Source organism: Leptonychotes weddellii, chromosome 8, assembly GCF_054177405.1.
Source record: "Leptonychotes weddellii isolate Sample4059 chromosome 8, ASM5417740v2, whole genome shotgun sequence".
NCBI lineage: Eukaryota > Metazoa > Chordata > Mammalia > Carnivora > Phocidae > Leptonychotes > Leptonychotes weddellii.
This window is the reverse complement of record NC_138376.1, coordinates 2,530,075-2,546,977: the sequence shown is the minus strand read 5'-3', so window position 1 is coordinate 2,546,977 and position 16,903 is coordinate 2,530,075. Positions and strand designations below refer to the sequence as shown.

The 16,903-nt window shown below is 45.9% G+C and overlaps 2 protein-coding genes across 2 annotated transcripts in view; both read right to left on the bottom strand.

Annotated features, from left to right (window-relative positions):
- Window positions 1-373: 373 nt before the first annotated feature.
- On the bottom strand, window positions 374-7,461 carry ARMH2 (armadillo like helical domain containing 2). Its single transcript, XM_081827596.1, has 2 exons — window positions 3,101-7,461; window positions 374-871 (listed from the first exon to the last, which is right to left on the bottom strand). The coding sequence occupies exons 1-2, from the start codon at window positions 3,366-3,368 to the stop codon at window positions 444-446; spliced, it is 696 nt and encodes a 231-aa protein (XP_081683722.1). The 5' UTR covers window positions 3,369-7,461; the 3' UTR covers window positions 374-443.
- Window positions 7,462-7,755: 294 nt separating this feature from the next.
- The window catches only part of RIPOR2 (RHO family interacting cell polarization regulator 2), a 23,310-nt gene continuing 14,162 nt past the window's right edge, over window positions 7,756-16,903 (bottom strand). Inside the window, exons 9-11 of the mRNA XM_081827522.1 lie at window positions 14,656-14,739; window positions 12,446-12,536; window positions 7,756-8,343 (exon numbers count right to left, since the gene is read on the bottom strand). Of these exons, the coding sequence (XP_081683648.1) occupies window positions 8,246-8,343; window positions 12,446-12,536; window positions 14,656-14,739 (273 nt within the window). The 3' untranslated portion in view covers window positions 7,756-8,245. The remainder of the gene's footprint in view (window positions 8,344-12,445; window positions 12,537-14,655; window positions 14,740-16,903) is intronic.

Genomic DNA, 16,903 nt, shown 5'->3' with positions numbered 1-16,903 from the left:
ACATACAACAAAATCATGTTCTGGTGGCCAGAAGAGCCTCTCGGCTAAAGGCGTGGCAGCTGGAGGGCCGGCACTGAAATCATCGGGGCTGAGAGGCTACAGGTGGAGTAACAGTGCCCTCTACAAGGGGTAACTGGGGGTTGGGCTGGGTGCCTTGGCTGTATGTCATCTAATAACCCCCAAAACATACCATTGCTCCTAACAGTTATATACATAACTCATCTTTCAATGAATCCCCATATTATGAACTTAATTTTTCTGAGGTCATTTTAAAGAGTGGCCCTTTTCATACGTGTGGTTATTTCAGTGACCGTTGAAGATTTATATAGAATTTCTTAAGTACCTAAAAGAAGACACCGAAGAAGACTATATCGACTTTTTATTATTTATTCCGGTTTTCCAGGCTGTGGTATAGACAGCTGCGTCAGCTGCATTCGGAGAAATTAATTCCTGTGAAAACCAATTAGGAAATACAGCACCTCTGCAAAATTCTCAGGCCACCCAGACCAATTCTCAGTCGCCAGTATTTGCAAGTGATATTTCAGAATACTGTAGTTTTTAAGCTCCTTTACGCAGGACAAGTTATTGCACGTCATGACGGAGAGAACATAGCAAGTCCAGAATTTAACAAGGAGGCTGTTGTTTATTTCACTTTTGGTCGTAGAGTCGAGTTTGTCCTCAAAAACCTCAACGAGGATAGGAATAAACTTCAGATGTTTGGCCCTCTTCTGGCTGACGGGGTTTAAGTAACACCAACACGCTATACTCTGGAGCAACAAGATCTTTACCTTTGGTGCCATGTCATGATCTTTCAACAAGTGAGCTACTTCTTTCATGTACTCAGCTGCAAATTTCCCAGCAGCTGGTCCTCCTGGAAAACAAGTATTTGCATTTCAGAAGTATTGCTAGCAACATTTGAGTGCTGATGCCTCCATATTCTTTCTGCTGTATACTGACACGTTGACTCCTGCACTTCCCTAGGCAAAGCCCTGGAAATTCCCTGCCTGCATAAGCCTCCTCCCTCGTTCCTTCATTCAAGCACCCGCCCGTCAGTATCTCAAGGTGAGCAAAACCGGCGGTGCTCCCTCATGGTCTTATTCCGGATTCTCTGTCTTCAGTCCTTGAAAAATACCTAGAGTGTTAGAGCAAACAAAAAGAAAAACCAAAACGCTGCCTTGCAAAGCCAGCAGGGTCTAACTGATGAGAGAGAGGCTTTTCATGAGTTGTCCATTGCTATCCCGTTCTCTCTGATTTCTCATCTCTCAGCCCAGCTCTTGCAGATCGGGGAGCAACGTGACCTTAAAAGATTTTTCTTGCTTTGGTTATGGACCCAACCTGGTCCTAGACTCTACTTTCATCATATACCTGAACCCCAGATTTCCCTCGTGCAAATCTCAAACCCCAAGAAAGTAGCCGAGAAAACATGGGATGAGGACTATTGAGACGGGAAGAAGTAGGTGGCATGGTTGGCCAGATTCTGGCCACTGGAGCTGTGAACCGGCTTGCATTTCTCTTATTGGCACTCTCACAGTCCCACAGGCCCAAGGATATTCTAGCCAACGATAAAGCTTTCGTTGAAGCCTGGGCATAAGCCCTTCCCTGCTTCCCACCAGTATAACTAAGACTACATAACATCAAGTTAAGGAATTCTGACCCTCTTATAAATAGCTAGCTCTTCCCCCAAATGGCTAGACAGGCAACTGGCCTTCTCAAGTGGTGGGCTCCTTTTCTCCTTCCTTCACACAGGCATCTCCGGTCTTCCTTCTAGCTCTATGCCAGTGGTTCTCACCCATTCTGGCCCCTAGGACCCCTTGGTCCTTGAAAATGGTAAATGTTTTCTCTCATGGACACCATTTGAAAAATGTAGTCTCTCAAACTCCCATCTAGGTAACTCATTTTACCCTTAAAAAAGAGATCAATCTATCTCTGATAATTAGAGCTACCAGCCAGAGCTTCTAATCAAGAGACATGTTGTTGAAATGAATGGATAATGAAGAGGTGGTATATATATATAAAGGAATATTACGCAGCCGTCAAAAATGAGATCTTGCCTTTGCAACGACGTGGATGGAACTAGAGGGTATTAGGCTAAGCGAAATAAGTCAATCAGAGAAAGACAATTATCAGATGATCTCACTGATAGGAGGAATTTGAGAAACAAGGCAGAGGGTCATAGGGGAAGGGAGGGGGAAAATGAAACAAGACGAACCCAGAGAGGGAGACAAACCATAAGAGACTCTTAATCTCAGGAAACAAACTGAGGGTTGCTGGAGGGGAGGGGGGTGGGAGGGATGGGGTGGCTGGGTGGTAGATATTGGGGAGGGTATGTGCTATGGTAAGCGCTGTGAATTGTGTAAGACTGATGAATCACAGACGTGTACCCCTGAAACAAATAATACATTATATGTTAATAATAAAAAATAAATAAATAAAAATTTTTAAAAAAGAGATGTGTTGTTGAAGATTATCTATAAAATTTCATTGTATATCCTGAAATTTATTAGGAAAAAAACGTGGGAGTGAGTTTAAACCTGATGATTACTAGAGCAGTGTGTGTTTAAGCAGTTTACCACTTAACTTTCTGGCCAAATATACATTAACAGTTGCTTTTCACTGATGTACTGACTGTCTTTCCTGGTAGGTGTTTTAGTAGCATTAAGCTCTTAATGATTTTTCTAAGGTAGTTTCCGCGTGACGCATTTTTACAAGATAAAAAATAAAATCCCAAGTGCTTTTACTCTGTGTTGAAATCATATTACTCGGTGGGAGTTACATCAACTCAGTATAGATTCTTTGATTTTTTTTTAACATAATAATGAGAACTTCGTTAGGCAATTTCGGTATGTGTGTTTTTAACTAATAAAAGTGGGAAAATTCTCCGTCATTTACTTGATGGACTCACTCTTGCAAAACATGAGATCCTTGAGAAAATGATTGGCAAATGTCTTTGGTCGTACAAAGACAAAGAACTAAAACTTTAGGCAAAGGAAACGTCCCGGGCATCTAAGACCAGACCTCTGAAAAGTCACTAACTTACGGTGTTATAACAAGCAAAGAGATTTCGGAGGAGCTCTGTGAGGCCAGCTGGCTCAGTCCGTACCTGTGAAGGCCAGCAGTCCAATTCGGTGCGCAGCTTGAGCCCTCTTCTCAACAGCTAAAGATTCATCCTTCAATAAATGGCCAAGCACCACGATTTTTTCTTTGTGAAAAATACTCTCAGCGGAAGGGACATCTCCTTCCTCCTCCTTCTTCACGAAAAAGGGCTTGACAGTGACATTCCAGAACTTCTGCACACGCCAACACAGCCCCAAAAAATAGCGGTAAATCCGCGTCCAACACTGCACATAATAAACACGGGTCTTAGCCATCGCGTGGAAAGAGCCAGTGGTGGTTCAGCAGCCGAAGTTCATAGTCAAGAACTCTGGAATGCATCACTTAGCAACCCTGGAGAACGGAATACACCAGTCAGGGGGAAGCAGGGATGCCTTGATTCTTCAGGCCGGCATCGAAGGCCGTCTGCGATTTCAGCTACACCAAGTTTCCTTTCACTTCTCTGGGTGCGTAGCATCTCGGCTTGGACCAAACCGGTTCCCCCTCACGCACATGAGGCGCATTCCTGCCTTTGCACCTTTGCTTGGGCAGCGCCTGCTAGCAGTTTGCCTGTTTTACTTTGCTTATTCCGACACGTACTGAACCTCCTTCCGTAGGATTATCCCTGTTCTGCTTGTCACGTAATCAGACTTTTTCTCCACATCACTGATGTCCTGTATTGATCCTGTCTCGCTGAGAAAATAGAAGCAGGCTGAAGGGCACTTGCACAGTTGTCTTCACTGTGCCCACCTAGCTGCATCGTGCACACGGACCCCTGCTGTCCGGTTATGGACGCCCTCTCCATTCATGCAGCATATTTCAGCCACCCCTGGCCCCACTCAGGGAGATGGCTCTACAGCTCTTCTCTTGCCTTAACTAATTTTTCCATCGCGACTGGATCGTTTGCATCATCAACAAGCATGCTGTACTTTTTCTCAGTAAAAAAGTAAAACACTTTCTTGACCTCATATAACCCCTCCACCGAGTTACTGCTCTGCGCCCCTTCATACAACAACTCTTCAAAGAGTGGCCATACTTACCGTTTCAAGTATTCTTCCATCCTCTCTTGGATGTACTCCAAAGAGAGATTTCCAACCCACGAATCTACTGGGATTGCTCGTCAGCGTCACTGATGACCTTCATTCTGCTGAATCCAATTCTCGGTCTTCAGCATTTGACACTTTCTCCTTGAAACGCCTTTTTTGCCTAACTTCTAAGCTGTCGTACCCAATTGTTCTTCTGCTTACCACCCTCCATTTCCCTTTGCTGGTTCCACCTCTTTATGACCTGTAAATAGTGGAGTGTCCCAAGCCTCAGGCCTCATAGGCTCTTCTTTGTTTTGATCTATACTTCCTGGATAAACCAGTCTCCCGGCTTTCAGTGCCATCCATAGGCTGAAGACTCCCAATTTTACATATATATATTTCAAACATTTTATTTTTAAATATGTCTACTCTCAATGTGGGGCTCAAACTCACGACCCTGAGATCAAGAGTCACATGCTCCAACCAACTGAGCCAGCCAGGTGCACCCCCCTCCCCCAATTTTATTTTTAACTGGATTTCTCACCTGAACTCCAAACATATTCAGTCGTCAACTTGATAGCCATCCAGCTGGCTGTCTAAGAGGCTTCTCAAATATAACATGTCCAAGTCAGAATTCCTGGTCTTCCTCTCTAAGCCTGCAGCAGCTCCCTTTCTCTGTCTTGGAAGATGGCACCCCATCCTTGCACCTGTTCGGGTTGAAAGTTTTGGATTCATCCTTGGCTTTTATCTGTCTCACATTTCACTTCCAACTTATCAACAAGGCTCTGCTTGCAAAGTAGAAATTTGGACCTCCCCGTCCAGATTTGGGATCTTCTACAAAGTGTACACGCCTGGACTCTTCAAATACATCAAGGTATGCAAGCTTGAGAGGAAAGGGGGTGCGGGGCTACTGTTGTAGATTAAAAGAGCCTGAAGAGACATGACAAACATGTAACCCACCGTTGGAGCCCTGGATCCACACCTGTGTGCATGCACGTACGTGAGCACGTGTGCAGATGCAGTAAAGGGCAGGAATGCGACAGCGTGGGAAACAGAGACATGCATTGTCCAGCACGGTGGCCACAGGGGCTTTGGAGCACGTGAAGTGTGACGAGTCTGAACTGATATGGGCTGTAAACGTAAACTACATACTGGATTTTGACGACTTAGTATGAAAAAAATGCAAAATATCATACTGCTAATTTTTGTTATTGATTACAAGTTGAAATATTTTGGATATGTTAGGCTAAATAAAAGATATATTACTAAAGTTAACGTCCCCTATTCTCTGTACTTTTTAAAACGTGGCTACTAGAAAATCTAAAACCCCAAGCATGGCTCCTCTTCAAGGCTTTTGTGCTTATTGTTACCTCTGCTTGGAATGTTCTTCCCGGAGATATCCACATGGTTCACCCCATCAGTTCCACACGTGCAATTTTCTGTCAGACCTTCCTGGACCACTCTCTTCTACCCCGTGACCTTTGCCCTGTCACTTGTCCCATCCCCAGCCTTGTACAATTATGACTGCCTTCCAGATCTTGTTTTCTCCCCTTGCCAGCATATGAGGGCAAAGATTTTTATGCCTTTTGTGTTTTCTTCACTGATGATCTGCAGTGCAAAAAACAGTCATATTCTTTGAGCGTACACCTCATTCACAGTAAGTATGCAAAAAAAATTACTTGTTGCATAAATGAGAAATTAGAGATCTAGTTTTTAGCAAACACAAAGTATACTTAGAAATTTCTCAAAATCAAGGTAGCATTTATTTAATAAGAGATATTGTCTCTGGGAAAATTTCAGGGATAAAATTCTTTATTTTTCTATTTGACTAATTTGCTTTTCGGATACAGTGAGAAGTGCTGGTGTTGTCTGCTGAATGGGGGTTTACAATTTTACTTTATAATTTTGTGAAGTAAGGAAGGCAATTCAGTTAAACAGTATAGAAATGAACCTTATAGAAAAAAAAAAAAAATCTCTTCCTGCTGACTCAGCAAAAACAATCACTGGTATTTGATGTCAGTCGGTGAATACTTGCGCTCACAGCTGAATGCGAGGGGCCCGTCTGTGATGATGCTGGTGGGGTACGGGCTGGGGGCACACACAAATAAATGAAGGCTCTTTTCATCTTCAGGGGGCTCATGGTCTCTGCTCATAGATAACACGATTCTGAAACACAGCTCTTTTTGCTCCCATTAGCTTTACAATAAATCTGAGAGGGCAATATTATGATCCTCATTTACAAGTGAAGGAATTTCAAGATAATGATAAATTCAGGTTGAGAATGAGGTGCACCGTGTTGTAGAAATGCCAGGTGAAGGAGGGCATGGGAAAAACATAGAGCAGGCTCTGCACATGAGACTAATAATTCAAAAATAATTTTTATTTTAACTTACATGATTGAAAGAGTGATGGATACAAATGCCACAAAACTAAAAGCACCCCCTTCGAGCAAAAATAAAATGCAGAATTGAATACAAAAGATATGGAATTAATTACTCATGCAATATTCAAAAAATTAGAAAAAAACCCCAAACAAACCAAACAAAAAACTCTGTAACATTTGTGATTTGACTTTCTGTAAAAAGAATCATTTCAACCATTTAACATAGACTATAGACTATACATACTAACCATAGACTGTACAATGTACCTTTAAAATGAAGGATATATGCATATATATAATATTTATAAATATACAAATATATATACACATTATGACTTCACAGTTGAAAGAACTATTTGCCAGGAAGCCTGGCAAACAATTTTTACTTTTTTTTTTTAAATTTTTTATTTTAAGTAGGCTCCACGCCCAATGTGGGGCTCAGACTCATGACCCTGGGATCAAGAGTCACACGCTCTACCAACTGAGCCAGCCAGGCACCCCAACAATTTTTACTTTAAAATGGAATACGAGTTGTTCTTAAAGGTCTTGCTAAAATGTAAATATTTAAAAGACACCTAAATGATATTTTATACAAACACGTCCAGAATACAGTTGATATTCCACAGTTTAAATAACACTCACACATATTATTTTGAGATCTTGGCATATCCCATCATGTATACTCTTAAGAGGAAGAAAAGCTATTGAGTGGTCTTGTAGTTTATTTAGAGGACTTGCTACCCTGATAGGGAAGCAATAAAGGAAGCTGTTACTTTAACTATTTGGCCAAGAGATCCCACCCAGTGATGAATGATTTCTCTGGGGGCAGTGACGGTCCCTAGGGGCATTCTTCTCCTTCCTAATCTCATGGTAATTCCTGTAGAAGCAAGGACCACTTGGAATGTCCTTCTGCTCTCATCCCATTAAGAGTCCTCCAACTTCCAAGTACTTCTACTTCAAAGAGCATCACAGCTTTCTGAATCCATGACTTTTGGTTTTGATTTGTCATAGCAGCAAAATATCTCTATTGTAAAAGTATCATAAAAAAATGGCTCTTGTTTAAAAAAGCTTAAACTTTGAATGTGTTTTTTTAAGGAGTACAGGTATAAACTTAATAAGGTAGCTCTTAGTTATCCACCTGTCTTTTAACCATGGAAACATGCTTTTGGGACTTTCAGGATGGAGAAAAGAAACAAAAGAAGTAGTGGAGGCTTGAGGAAAATAAAATTAAAAGAAAAATTAAACTCTTACAATGTGTCGTTTTACCAAGTTCTGCAGGCAAATCTTTATTTGAAGAAATTCTTTTTTTGTGTGTGCTTTGCATTAAGGTGAAATTAGGTAGCTAACGGGGCCACTCAACCCTGAGAACACAACAGAGAAAAACTGCAAGGCGTAGGATAGGCATCAAAGCATCACGTGACTATTTTAGGCTTATAGAAGAACTTCCAAAAAAGTACAAAGATGGCTGTTTTAAAATTCCACACATATGCGATAAGATGGGCTCTTTAACTAAGTACTGTCAGACGCCATCGACAATAAAATCTACAGAGTACTACACAGCCCGATTCTACTGGCCAAAGGAAAAGTGGCTAGGTCCTGGAAAACTCGATTTTGAATTCTATCTATAACACGTTACATTTCCAGACAACCTCAACAGAGCGCTTCAAGTTGTAAGCATTCCCGCTCGACCCCAGCACCACCTTGATGAACAGGGCCATTTAGAAAGAGAGCTGTACGGGAGAGCACATTAAAATGCTGTAGCGACTTCCGTCCCATGGCGCCCTCCAACGTGAACACAGTGAGGAAACTTGTCCAGTTGTTCATATGCCAGCCGCCCATCTTCCCCTGCACACAGAACATCAAAAACCAACAGCAGTTGGAACGTGGCTTTCTCATTCATCCCTCAGGATAACAATACCAGTTGTTTGGGAATGGATCGCTGTGTAATTTCGCTGTTAACTTTACGTAGGGAAATCATCTTCCGATACTCTTAATTATGTTGTTTTCTAGGTAATGTTTAAATGACCAAGAACTTTTTTTATGTTTTTTTTTAAGATTTTATTTATTTGAGAGCGAGAGAGAGCATGGGTGGGGGGAGGGACAGAGGGAGAGGGAGAAGCAGGCTTCCTGCTGAGCAGGGAGCCTGATGCGAGACTCGATCCCAGGACCCTGGGATCATGACCCGAGCCGAAGATGGACGCTTAACCGACTCAGCCACCCAGGCGCCCTTTAAAAAAAAACAAACAAAAACTCCCAGTGCAGTTAACATACAGTGTTATATTAGTTTCTGGTGTACAGTATAGTGATTCAACCATTCTATACCTTACTCAGTGCTCATCACGATCAGTGTGCTCTTCATCCCCATCACCTCTTCCCTCCACCCCCACCCACCTCCCCTCTGGTAGCCAGCAGGGTGTTCTCTAGAGGTAAGAGTCTGCTTTATGGGTTTGTCTCTTTTGTCCTTCGTAGAACAAACAAGAACTTTTGAGGGAATGCCAGAGACTAAATGAATGTCAGGGTGTGAAACAGTAGAAGTTCTACGGGCATTTGATGGGGATAATTTCGCACGATAGATTTCTTCCTGAGAAGTCATATGGATTATATTTTAAGTGCGTTAGGGATTTCAGTATGGCTGATCCTTGACTTCAAAGCATTGAACTTCGACAGGACTTTTACTTTTTTACATTACATATTGGCATATCTAAACGGTCTTTTGTAAAAGTCAAACTTAGGCTGTCACACTTGAGCTAAAACATTACTCTTTGCCATGGACCCATGTGGTGATCTGTCTACCAGCCAGCAGCTAGGTCACTTCCATCAGTAGTCATCTCGAACAGCCAACACTGATTTGCAAATTATTTGAACACTCTGTACCGTTTTTCCTATCTAAAACAATGATTAGGAAATGGGAAAAAAATCATAGATAACTAGTGATAAGAAGCAGGCGTTCATGCATTTAATACAAGAAGGACAAAGATGGGAGTATGAGTTGTGCTCAATCACAAGTTCATTGTGAAGAAAAAAAAGATTCATGAAATGCTGGGACTACATTGATGTTAGTGGGTTTTTGAAAGGGAGTGTAATTATGGGTTTTATAATATATTGTAGTCCCTGAAAACAGAAGCCTCTCAATCAACCAAAAGTTTGTCTTTGCTTTTAGGGGGGGTACATTTAAGTTTTTCAGTAATACATCACATAGAAAAGTAGGGATTCGCCTGCATTTAAAAGAACATGGTGAACTTTTCTCTTGGCAAAGGCCACCAATTTTTAGAGATTTCTGTTGATTGTTTCTGCATGCCTTGACTTTTCTGAGGCAAATGTTATATTTTTTCACCTTTTTTATTACTTTGGAGTAGAACCCTTTATTTGAAACAAAATATTTACACAAATCCCTGATACATAAAACACTGAATATAGCATCTTTCCAGGTGATGACAGGGGGAGACAGAGACAGAGGGCCTGAGTTAGGCCCATTCCTACCTCGCCTACTTGCACATACCCTGGATACCTTGGCTAACTAACCCTATTTAAAAAAGAGCGAATACCTGGCCAGTTCCTAGTTTGCTCATGGATATATTGCAAATCAGAAGTGTTCAGTTCTTTCCCTAGAGTCCCCCAGAGTCTGTGGGGTGGGTCAGGATTCCATCCCAGTGCTTACAAGTTCTGGGAATCCATAGGTGAGTTATGCTTCCATGTACCGCTCCCTAAAATGGGACTATTTGCACTTTTCCCTCATGGAGTCCATGGGACGATTAAATGAGCTAACCCACGCAGATCCCTCAACCCAGTGCCCGGCACAGAGCAAATCCTCTATAGCTGTACCCCAACATTGCCACAGAGATACAACCAGGGCCGGTCTACGGGGCACCTCACCCTGACTAACAACGTCCAGTGGCCGATGACCTGTGTTGGCTCCTCCTCTGGTCTTTTAACAGCCCTGTGAAGCAGTCAGGGTGTTAGAGGAGAAGGGGCCTGCGCTCTGGGATGTCTGGCATGTGGTTCCAAACCGGACTGAGATCTAGCTGGAGCACAATGGAATGGCCATAGCTAATGGGGAAAACTGCTCTGCCCAACATGGCAGCCACCGGTCTCGTGTGGCTATGCAAGTTTAAATGCTCACTACTCAAAATTAAATAAAATTAAACTTTAGTTCCTCATTCACAGTAGCCATACGGAAATGCTCCCTAGCCACCTGTGAATACTGGGACAGCCCCGTTACCACAGGGGGATCCAGTGGATGCAATTACTGATTCAGCCATCTGTGTGAGACTGTATTTGTGTATTAGGGTCAAAGGCGATTCAGAGCATTGAGTTCAAACTTGTTTCATGGTAGAATCACCTGGAGGCTTTTAACACAGTGCCGAGGCCCAATGGAAAGAGCATCTTTGGAAGCAGAGCCCAGGCATGGGCACATCTTAAAGCTTTCTTGGTGATGCCGATGTGCGGCTGACATTGAGAACCACCAGCTGGTGATGTGAGGGGGCACAGGGATTGGGGGGAGCAGCGCAGGGGGAAAGCCAAGGTGAAGGGGCGCCTGGGGGGCTCGGTCGGTTGGGTGTCTGCCTTCGGCTCAGGTCATGATCCCGGGGTCCTGGGATCGAGTCCCGCATCGGGCTCCCTGCTCAGCAGGGGGTCTGCTTCTCCGTCTGCCCCTCTCCCTGCTCATGCTCTCTCTCTGTCAAATAAATAAATAAAATAAAATAAAAAGCCAAAGTGAAGCGCGGATAAGGATGCCTCCCGGAGATGCTGCTGGGGGTGCAGCTTAAGTGAAGTTTGGGGCGCCCCCAGCAGGGCTCACGGTCTTCAGCTTGCACTGGGTGAAGAGGCGTTGCTGGTTCTGCGTTCCTAACGTCCGGCTTACCTTCATTGTTATTTCGGGGCATGAAGGGATAAAGGAAGCTCGAACTAATAACACCCTGGGCACATTTTTAGGGAATTACATCTTTGTATGCCTAAAACAGCCATAAGGAATAACTGTTTTATCCTTTAAACAAACATACGCTGGCTTGGATTTCCGTGCAGTGGATGATATATTCAATAGCAGAAGGAAGTGTTATTACACCAGCAACTGTAAGAAAGGACGCCTACAATGGATGTGATCTTCACGGTGATTACAAATGCCATGAGAGTCTCCCTTACGTTATTAAGCTACTATAGTCAAGCCAGGGTGGCTTTTTTCCAACGAGTAGTATCAACCGGATAGAATTTGAGGACTTTCGGGAGTCTAGTTTTTACACATTGAGAGCAGGTGTAGCATTAAAATAGCAACTATCTGTTATGCAGGATTAAGAAAGCCTCTCTCCACCCTCCTCACTCCCCAGCAGGAATAAAGGTATGCAGCCTGGTGGGCACGAAGCTTTCTAAAGTGAAGTGAAGGGCAAGATGTATCTGGCTATTCCAGAATAAAAGAAACACTTCATTTCTTTTCTCTGGTGTCAGGGCTCAGGTGGGCATTGGCCCACGGGGCAACCAGGGGTTCATCGGAGAGCCAGGGTGAGGCCCGGGGAGCAGGGGGTTAGGGCATACCCTGGGGCGCGTCTCCGCAATCTCAGCCACTCACTGATCCCTCTACGAGGGCCAGCCCAACCTCGCCATCCCAGCTGGATTCCTGACTACTGTCTCAGCCTCCCGGTTCAAATCTCTGTTCTTGATTCCAGAGAGCGCACAGACTGATCCATCTAGAGAGGCTCCAGAGAGCAACCCTCACCCTCTACACCGGACGGTGAGAACAGGGCATTGAAGCAAGATGGAAACTGACCAGTTCCTCATACCCTGTGTGTGTGTGTGTCACACCCTGCGTGTGTGTGACATACGCTGTGTGAGTGTGTGTGAGTGTGAGCAGAGAGCCCACGGAGGGAAACTGCTCAAACAGTGCACACGAAACATCTCCTTTCACTTCCTTCCTGAGTGCCAAAAGGAAACAATCGGGTAAAAAAAAAAAACTCACCGAGAGACAAGAGGGTCTCGGAGGCCACGTTTCTGATTTCTTCAGTGTCGGACTGACACAGTGTCACGAGCATTTTAATGCTTTCGGTGGCCTGCAGGGAGAAAGTCGTGAGATAGCGCTCTGACACTTCTGTCTGGAGTCCCTCGAGTCGCAATACCCCACAGCTGGTGCGGACGTCAAGGCCATCTCCCCCAGGGGGCCCCACGGCTCGCTGAGTGTCATCCAGGGGGCACGGTACTAGAATTTCCTGGGACGGAGCCCAGGGCGCATGCTTGCAGGGGCCCCGACAATCTGCTAAACCCCTCATTTCCCAGAGGACACCCCAGAGGGCGTCAGGAAGCCGGGAGACCAGCCTGCTTTCCAGAAGAGAAGCCACTCCTGGGAGTTCTTTCTGCTGTACCTCCCTGCTTCCAAGACAGCGCTAACGTACGAATTGTTAATGCTTAGTTTAGACCAAAACGGAGGCGCGGAGTAAAGGTGGGTGGTGGGAATTCGTCTGTGTGTTTACTGCGCATTCGTTTAGCACTTTCCGAACAGGGCAGTTCGCCAGGCACGGGAGACTCAGCCATGAAGACATGGTTCTGGCTCTCAAGAGGTTACAGTCCCGTGGAAAGCCAGACGGTGGGACAGAGAGTTACTACAGGGCATGACATGGCTGGGAAATGGGACCTGGTCTGACCAGGGAAGTCTCCACAGAGGAAGGGCGGTCGTAGAGCAATTAGCCAAGTGGGGCAGTGGGGTGTGTGTGTGTGTGTGTTGGGGGGGTGGAGAAGGACATACATTCCATGCGAGGGGCGCCCCTCAAAGACAGCCTTACAAGCCGCAGGAAGGGTTTGGGCCTTCACTCGTGGAATCATGGAAAGCTACAGCGGGGCTTGGGAAGCAGGGCTCGTGTTGTGTTAAGAGCGTTCTCGCCGTGGCCGAGAGCACGCACGGAAGGCGTTGGGACTCCGAGGAGGCAGAGGCCGCTGGTGGGGAGGTGGCTCGGATCCGGTGCGCAGAGCGGGGAGACAGTGGACAGACGCGGGCTGGAAGGACGCGGGCTGTACAGGGTGTGAGGGTGAGCTGCACGACCCACTGAGATGCCGAGGGCTGGGGGTGGGCGAGCTGGGTGCCTCTGCAGTGACTTGCTAGCGGACACAGCCAGCAGCGAGCTGGCTACATGCTGGGGGGGGGGGCGCGGGCTGGGAGTCATCAGTGCACAGACGGGGACGGAACACGGGAGCGAGCGCGTGGAGGCGGCGGGGGGCCTAGCGTGGGGTCTCTCGGCACAGCACCGGCCAGGGCCAGGGCAGCTGGAAGCGCAGGAGCCCACGTGGGGCGACACAAAGAGCTGCTCCTGAGATTCTGACGAGCTGACAGAGGGACCAGAGGGCAACGATCTTTCCCGGGAGAAAGCCAGGCCCAGGTAGCGCTGGTGCGGGGGGACAGCTGACCGCGGTGGGCAGTGTGGGCAGACCACAGCTTATTTTAGCCCAGAGCGACAGAGGAGGGGCCCCACGCGGGGCTCGATCCCAGGGCCCGGGGATCAGGCCTGAGCCGAAGGCAGACGCCTAACCGACTGAGCCACCCAGGCGCCCCGTCACTGCTGTTTTTTTGTACATGAGAAAGACTGGGGAAATCATCATGTCACCTCTCTTTTGGGATAAGGTCTACGTTTCTAACCCTGACCTGCGGGCTACTGAAACGCACGACTGTTTTCTGAAAGTTGTTGGCTCTAACAAAGTCACATTTAGTGAGCAATTTAAGAAACACAACAGGGGATCCTAGGGCAAGGGAGGGAAAAATAAAACAAGACAAAATCAGAGAAGGAGGCAAACCGTAAGAGACTCTTAATGACAGGAAACAAACTGAGGGTTGCTGGAGGGGAGGGGGCCGGAGGGATGGGGCGGCTGGGTGACGGGCATTAGGAGGGAATGTGACGGGATGAGCACTGGGTGTTATATGCACCCGACGAACCACTGACCTCTACCTCTGAAACTAATAATATGTTAACCACATTGAATTTAAATAAAGAATTTAAAAAGAAAAAAAAGAAAAACGAAAATCAACAACAAAGATCCCCAAACAAACACACAGGTTCCACAGCGAAGGAAGTAAGATGCGCTGCTAACACAGCGCTCCCGAGCACAGGGAGAGAGCTGTTGGGCGTCCTTGGCCCCCGACTTGCTCCGAGCTGACCTGTCTGGGTCTCTAAGGCTGGGTTTTACCTGCAGGCTCTTCAGGGCCAGACAAGCTGCCTTCTGGAGCTGGAGGTTTGCCTTTGTCAGCGCTTCACAGTAATAGAGCAAGGCCTGAAAGAGAGGGAGGGACCCCGTTTGTGGTTTTAGAGCTATCACCGCAGATACGACATGTCACACTACCTTCAGAGCAAAACAAAAATCCACTAAAATTCATGTTTATTGAAAGAGCTGTCTCTGAATTCAATACGCTAATTGCTTATATTCTACCAGGTCACCGACACTGGGCAATCGAAGTTGGAAGATCCAAAGTGACGACTGCAGCTTTCCAGAGACCCTCAGGGCTAGCGAAAGTGCTCTGAGTGTTTAGAAGGAAGGCACAGAAGAGATGTGTTAGCTCCAGGGAAGGCTGCGCGAGGCTAGGGGAGTCACGTGGAAGACAGTCACCTTCCAAAGTCACAGGGCAGGCTCAGGAAAGCGATGTGTGGACTGGCTGGGAAGGATGGGTTAGATGTCAGCTGGGAAGAGGACATCCCAGCAGGAAGGGAGTGGAGGAGGCGGGCCCAAGGATGCTCTGGATAAGAATCTCAACGTAAAAATTAGTTATTTCATGAGAAAGCTCGTGTCTTTCTCCATGCCTTATATTTCTTAGATTTGTCTCTTCCACGGCCACATGTCTTGTCAAGGTCTTGATTTCATGCCTGGATCACCAGCCACCACATTTCTGCTTCCAGCACCTGATGACGAGGGATCCCTTCTTCAAGAGCACGTGGCGTCCATCAGGAGCCCACCGACTGGCCCCTCTCTCAGAAGAGCAGAGGCCTCCCTTCTTTGTTTGTGCCCAGCATCAACGGGGAGTGCCTGCCTCCTTATGGGCATTTCCAGATCCTGCGAAGTTGGCTCAGCACCCCCTCCAGCTGCCCGCTGTTCCTGCCATGCTCACGGATGTGCCCGGGTGCCGTCCTTTGCACAGGGGGGCCCTGTGAGCTCTGTTCCCCTTTGGACAGACCTCGTTCCTGATGATCTTCAGAACTGGTTCAAGAACCAGGCCCTACTTCACCAACCACCTTGGGACCAGCTCTCTACCATCTTCTCTCTGATTTCCTATGACTTACCTTTTCCTTGGTTCTTACTAAGCTAATTATCATTACTTACATACATCTGTGTTTATAAGCATCAACATTACTTTTTTTTTTTTTTAAAGATTTTATTTATTTATCTGATAGAGACAGCGAGAGAGGGAACACAAGCAGGGGGAGTGGGAGAGGGAGAAGCAGGCTTCCCGCCGAGCAAGGAACCTGACGTGGGGCTCGATCCTGTGACCCTGACATCATGGCCTGAGCCGAAATCAAGAGTCAGATGCTTAACCGACTGAGCCACCCAGGGGCCTCTGGCTTTCCTAGCACCTAGAATGAATAATACTCTATACATAGTGAATGGCCCAATTAGATCTGATGACACCATAGTGCCTGGATGAAAGAGCGTGAAAGTGTCATCAACCACCTGATGATGTGTTTGCTCATGACACAGCATATAGCTGTGATTAAACACGGCCTGTTTTCTCAGTTCTATAGAACGACCTACTCTTCTAAAAAATGGAGATACAATTCACATACCACAATATTCGCCCTTTAAAGTGTTTGACTCAGTGGTTTTTTGTGTACTCAGAAACCATCATCACTACCTCATTCCAGAGCATTTCCATCAGTCCCCAAAGAAATCCTGTACCCATTGGCAGTCATTCCCATTGCTCCTCTGTCCGGTTCCTGGCAACCACTGATCTCTGTCTCTCTCCCTGGATTTGCTTACTTTGGACATTTTGTGGGAATGCGATCACGTCATACGTGGCCTTTTATGTCTCGTGCTTTCACTGAGCACGATGGCTTCAAGGTTCATCCGTGTGTCAGCACTTCATTCCTTTTAGGCTGAACGATATCCCATTGTAAGGAGAGATCAGATTTTGTATATTCATCAGCTGATGGACATTTGGATTGTTGCCACTTTTTGGTTGCTAGGAATTAATAATAATACTAAATGTTCCATTTCACTTGGGCTTTTGCATAGTCCTCATCAAGTGGATGAACTTGAGCACACAATGATTCTCTATTTTCCCATTTCCCTCTGGTACCCCTCCCAAGAGCCCCCAGGTTTAGCCACCAAGCCAAAATTTAACCAGTTCCCCAAACCATACATTCCAAGGCTTAAATGGCCGATAACAACTTAAATGGTCCTTGCTCTCAGGCGTGTTTGCATTATAACAATGATTCCAGAGGGATAA